This window comes from Cygnus olor, chromosome 1, assembly GCF_009769625.2.
Source record: "Cygnus olor isolate bCygOlo1 chromosome 1, bCygOlo1.pri.v2, whole genome shotgun sequence".
In the NCBI taxonomy this organism is placed as follows: domain Eukaryota; kingdom Metazoa; phylum Chordata; class Aves; order Anseriformes; family Anatidae; genus Cygnus; species Cygnus olor.
The window spans coordinates 192,599,760-192,605,549 of record NC_049169.1 but is presented as its reverse complement, the minus strand read 5'-3'; the positions used below and the strand labels follow the sequence as shown (position 1 = coordinate 192,605,549).

The following is a 5,790-nucleotide window of genomic DNA, read 5'->3' as shown; positions in this document are numbered from 1 at the left end:
CTAAATTGCATTCCCACCCCATCTTTTCTGTAGATGATCTATGTTATGCAAGTGGACCATCAGAGGAGGTCTAGCTGAAAGCATTCCACCAGTTTTCAGATGACAAAAGCCTCCCCACTTGATTTTTGAAGTTGCTGATAAATATATGAGAAAGTACATGAAGAGGAGGTAGTGCTCTGTTTTCCAAACATTTCTTGGAACAGCTCTCATTTGGAGTGTCTATTCACACACCAATATGAGGCCATATTACATCAGGCATAATAGGGAAGCATAAAAGGTCAGTTTAGCTGACGGTGTGAATAATTCTTCCCCCAGTACAACCTCAAAATTTAACTGAATCATTCTTTTGCAGAGAAGAAGCAGATGTTCAGAGCCTTCCAGCTTGGCCTACCCTCCTTAGAATAAATGTGAAATCTGAAGTTCAAGTTGTTTCAATTATCTACATATGCACATACATACACATAAGAAAACAGGCACCAGTTCTTGAACAAATCGTTTAAAAGAAAAGTAATTACTTCATTCAGGCGCTTCAGCTCAGCTCTAATGGCCATTCCAAGAATCAACTCTCAGAAACCAACTCTACCAGGGGAAGAGAGAAACTAACAAACCTCTCTCCCCACACTTAACTGCTTATTTGGGAAACTGGCTACACACACAACTTGGATTCACAAAGCATAACTTTCCAAGACACACAACTTACTCACATGCTGAGAAAAAGCACTTGAAATATCATGTTGCTGCATTCACTGGTGACGCTGAGCACATGATACCATAATGTAAAACACATGGCAATTTTTACTTCTCCTACTCGCTCTGGTGGAAGGACACCAGTAGCTGGCTCTGTAAGACTTCTGTGAAGTGCATGGAGCTGCCACTGCTTGAGCAAAGGTATTCCTCAGATTCAGGAAGGTAAAATATAGACCATAAAACAGAATAGTTCAATTGGAAGAGACCTTCAAAGATCATCTAGTCTAACTGCCTGACCACTTCAGGCAATTAAAGCATGTTAATGAGAGCATTGTCCAAAAGTCTCTTGAACACCAACGGACATGGGGCATCCACTACCTTTCTAGGAAGCCTGTTCCAGTGTCTGACCACCCTCAGAGTAAATAAATTTTTCCTTATGTCCAGTCTCAACCTCCCCTGGTGCAGTTTTGTGTTGTTCCTGCGCATTCTATCATTGGCTAAGTCAATATCAGTGTCACCACAATTCCTTCACTGAATTAAGCCTGTTTTGTTTAGGTGAATACAACTATTTTTATTCTTATGTCGTCAAATCTCACCTCATTAATTATACCAGATGGTCAGTTTGCAAGTTGAAACTTTCCCTATCACATAAGAGATGGAAGACAAACATCTAGAAGCAAATTAAGGCACGTCCATTCATGGCGTTTGAAAACAATGTAATTGTGGAAGCTATGTTTTCAAATAAAGGGACAGTCAACCCAGAACTCCCTCTAACAGTAATAGCATCAGAATCTAGCTTTAGTTTAATTTGGTTCAGCTTGCTAGAAAAAAAAGGTTGCTACTTTGGTTGTTTTTTTGCTGCTAAGTACTAAAGATGAGGGATTTGAATGTTTATAGAGAGCTAAATACATGACAAATAAAGGTTTTTTTCAGCAAATCCCAAATGGAGATGGAAGTTACAAAATGTTGCCTTGAAGCTATGAATCCCTAGTATTTCAAATGTATTTCAAATGCTGACTGGGCTGGTTTTGCAAAATAAGCATTTAGCTAAAAAAAGAATTGTGTGCTTAAAATGTCTTCAGTCAAGTGGAGGACAGAAAGCAGTTAAGGGATCACCTAGAAAATATCAAGTTATAAAAAACATCTTAAGAGGTTAAGAAATAAATTGGATCCTCAGATTAAATAAATCAGAGCTATGCAAATTTGAACCAGAGAGTCAGACTGGAAAGGTGTTGGCTTTTTTTTTTTTTTTTAAATGAAATTAAAATCCAGAAAACCATTAAAGATTTACTGCTGTATCACTGAGGCTTTGGGAAGTGCTTCAGCTGAAGTAACTTTGAATGATGTCCGTGGAGATCCACTCATTTACTCCAGCAGTCCCTCAGGAAGCAGATGATGGGAACCTACACCCTGTACTGTACAGACAGAGCCAAGAGAAATGTGTCTCATTGCTGCAGATTCGATCAAGCCTGAATTGTGTACGGCTGGCTTACCCATTTGTCACCCACCACTTGGATAAAATCCTGTGTTGCCAAAAATGGGAACTGGGCAGCGAAATGACACTAACACCACGAAAAATTGCTATGGGCTCCAAAGGCCAGCATTGGAAAACATTACCAAACAATAAACCTTCGATGAACGTGCTGTGATTGCTGTTGTTTTCACCAATAAAATTCATACTCATCACTTCCATGAGACAGAGAAACTTTTTATTGCAACAGGCATTAGATATGGAGCACTGCAACCAGAGACAGTACAGAGAGTTAGACAGACCAGTGATCTGCTCCAGAGTAGCCCCCTGATTTTGTTAACAAAACTCTTTCAACTAAAGTAAACATTAGGCTTGTTCTGTTCTTTAATCTGCTATATTCCATTGCTCTTAAAAGAAAATACAGTTATTATTTGAGTGTATTTTGATGTAAGTGACAGGAAGAAAATTTAGCCTGGGTGAAGAGCTAGTGGCAAAGGCTGTTGTGTATGTGCTGAGCACAGGATGTGAACTGGCAGAAGAAACAGCTAGATGAGCCAGTGGAGCACACTCCAAAGCATCAACAAGAGTTTTAGGGAGCTACAACCCACGCAGCTGGCACTATAACCACACTAACGTGAATGCTCAGTGTAAGTACACCTTCTAACCACATTCCCTAAGGCAGGATCTCAGGTATGAGCTAAAAGAATAGTTGTAAAAAGTGTCTACAGCTCCTGGGGCAATTAAAGACAAATATGTGATGCTGCTCATGAGCCCACCCATATTTCCATTTCCCCAGTTTAGCTCTCATTGGTCATTTTGTCTTTGGTCAGAAACCTCAAGCTGACCCAAGCTGTTACCCATTCTTTGTCTGTCATGTCAAGAGGTCAAATGTTGTTTCAAACAAAGGGACAGACAGGCAGAGCAAACCTGAAAGAAACTCACTAGTCGGAGCAAAAGAAGGTGAGAAATCTATTCCTCACCTCTAAGCAATTGTCAGAGATTGGGTGTTTTAACAGTGATACGCTAGCGGTTACATGATGTGATGATTGTATTAAATACAATGCACTTGGGTAACTGAGAAGTTATTCTTAGCAGTGGTAGCTACAAAAGGCATCACTATCTAAGGCATCATCTAATCTTCATCTAAGGTGGTATGGCAAGACATAAATATAAACTAAGCCACAAGAGACAAAAGTTGCAAGAAGCTAAGCCACAAGAAGCTAATCCACAAGAAGCTAAGTCACTGAGTCTCTCCCCTCCATCCCATTCTCTGCTTGGACTGGACTTTCCTTTGTCCTTTTGCTGCTTCCTTCATGGTTCTGTCTCTCACCCATTCCCTGCAGATATGAAGGCAATCTATGATCATAAATTGTATTTTAGTTAAAAAGTCACAGGCATTCCCCCGTGTAAGGTTAGAGCCAAGCATTTATGATGTCTCATTTGATGTGGGATGTGAGATGAGTGGAACAGTGATGAAGATGGGGCAAGTGCTCACTTACAGCAGAAGAACTTCACATTGTTGAGTGCTGTATCATCCTGAAGCCCCTGTGGAGGTTCTACCTTTGTCTGGAGACCACATATTTTGCAGTTTTTGCTCCATGGGCCAAATCTTCCCCATGACAGCCCATCACCTAGTAGAACAGCCGCATCTGAGCATCTGAACCGGATGTTGTTGGCTGCTGTGTCATCACCTCCTCCTTGAGACTTCTCCGTTCTCAGAGAAAAGGAGACCAAGTAGCCTCTCGGACAAACTTGAAATTTGGTCCAGGTACCCCACCTGCAAAAAAAGCAGACAAAGGAATATCTGGGCTCTGAAATCCCCTGAGAAAGTGCCCCTTCTCCTTACCATGCTGCCCTCGAGCTTAATGGCTCCTGCTCCCAGCAGTGACCAGCACAACATCCTGCTGCAGTCTGTGGTCCCTTACTTTGTCATTCTTTGTTTCCCCCTCTTCCCAGGATATACTTTTCTCTTCACTGGTATCTTGTTAGAATAATACCTGAAAATCCCGGATTGGATAGTTACAGTTCTGGTGGAAGCTCTAAAGACAGTGTGTTTTGTGATAAATCCCTGGCCTGTCTCATAAGTACACATTAGACAGCAGTGAGAGCATGCTCTCTGCCATCCCGAGGTGCAGTGCTGTTCACTTCTGCAGGGCCAGGACTTCATCCAAACAGTTTCTAAATATATGGTTAAAAATCCCTTTCCTCACATTTGCCCCACACACTGCAGATTTCCAAGAAGGACTCTAGCCTGGGCACTGTAATTCAGTTGTTCATAGTGCTCTGCGGAAATTTCAAGAGCAAACAGAAGGCAGTAATGTGAAGTACCCAAGTTTAACCACCCTAAAAATGGATGAACAAAAAGCCTAGCCACCTGTTTCAGTTTACTTTATATGCCAGCTCTGTGTAGACAAAGCAAGTCAGAGAAGAGACCCCGGCAAATAGTGACGCCTGTGGTTGCTTTGTGAGCTGGTGCCGACAAACGAGGGAGAAGCCCATGCTACTTACTTCCCCACCAAGGAGTCGATGACTGAGTCATCCTGGCAACGCAGCCGAATGCCGTTCAGAGCTGTGTCGTCATTTCCAAACTGCGAGGGCTCAACCTGCAGTAGAAGACACACAAGGACAGAGGCAAGGTGGAGAAGGCCCAGGAAACATCCTGTAAGTCCTAAACAGGACAGTCCTTAAGTCCTTTAAGTCCTAAAAAGTCCCAACTCCTTTCTGGGCTGAAAAAGAGAAAACATCTTGGGAAGCATGAAGGAAAAGAAAATATCTTGGGAAATATGTAGGAAGCACATCACACCAGGAAACAGTTATGTACCTACGTAACACTTGCAACATGTTTTTCTTTGTGTTTTTTAACTCCTTCTGACCCAACTAGTGAGGCAGAGACTTTGTCCCAGGAGACATGCTGGGAAAGGCTGCCACTCTCCCTGACTCCTGATTTTTGGCACAGACGTGGCTTCGTCCAGCAACATCAGCGACATGCAGACCACAAATCTGCTGGCACACCTCTATCTGGTTTGACAGCAAAACAATCTTGGCGGTAGGCTTGTTTTTGCTGTATCTAATATGAAACTTCTTTGCCTAAAAAATAAAATAACAGTAATAAAAAAAAAAATATATTTGCTGGACTAATTGTGGTGGCTAAATTTTCTTGGCTAAATTTTCCTAAAAACTCAGATTTGGGAGTGAGACAGTGGAAAATAGGGAGAGTTTTACCTTCAGTGCAAATCCCTTGGCGTAGCCATAGCGGCAGAACTGCTGGCTGCCCCAGTTTCCCCAGTGGCCTCCATTGGGCACAGTGATGACAGAGGTGTATTCACGTGCCGCTGTGCCCAGGGTGCAGAAAGAGAACATCAGGATGAGGGTTGCTGGCATGAGGAGCTTCATCTCTTCCACTCCACATCTGCTGAAGGAGGGCTGATATATGGACAGGGAATTTATACCCTGCCAAGTCAGCCTGGGCTTCCCCATCAGTCTATCAACAAACACTGTAGGAACAATAGCTCCTGCTCTGGCAGTGACACAGCACTGCTGGCCTGCTTCTAGGAGGTGAGGAGCTCTCCTGGGAGCACAGGGAGTTTGACAACCAGCAGATGCTGTGGCTGGAGAGGCATTCTCCATCACTG

At 42.7% G+C, this 5,790-nt stretch overlaps 1 protein-coding gene across 1 annotated transcript; it reads right to left on the bottom strand.

Annotated features, from left to right (window-relative positions):
- Nucleotides 1-3,649: 3,649 nt before the first annotated feature.
- Nucleotides 3,650-5,551, bottom strand: LOC121067482 (vitelline membrane outer layer protein 1-like). The gene is made up of 3 exons (XM_040552043.1): nucleotides 5,381-5,551; nucleotides 4,667-4,761; nucleotides 3,650-3,935 (listed from the first exon to the last, which is right to left on the bottom strand). Exons 1-3 carry the CDS (start codon nucleotides 5,549-5,551, stop codon nucleotides 3,650-3,652), a joined length of 552 nt encoding a protein of 183 aa, XP_040407977.1.
- Between the last annotated feature and the right edge of the window lie 239 nt (nucleotides 5,552-5,790).

What these genes read in the sequence shown, in the direction of transcription:
- LOC121067482 (XM_040552043.1), bottom strand. Translation starts at nt 5,551, where the DNA reads ATGAAGCTCCTCATGCCAGCAACCCTCATCCTGATGTTCTCTTTCTGC. An exon ending in CCAAGGGATTTGCACTGAAG is followed by an intron (nt 4,762 to 5,380) that starts GTAAAACTCTCC and finishes CTTCTACTGCAG; the next exon opens with GTTGAGCCCTCGCAGTTTGG. An exon ending in ATCGACTCCTTGGTGGGGAA is followed by an intron (nt 3,936 to 4,666) that starts GTAAGTAGCATG and finishes CTTTTTTTGCAG; the next exon opens with GTGGGGTACCTGGACCAAAT.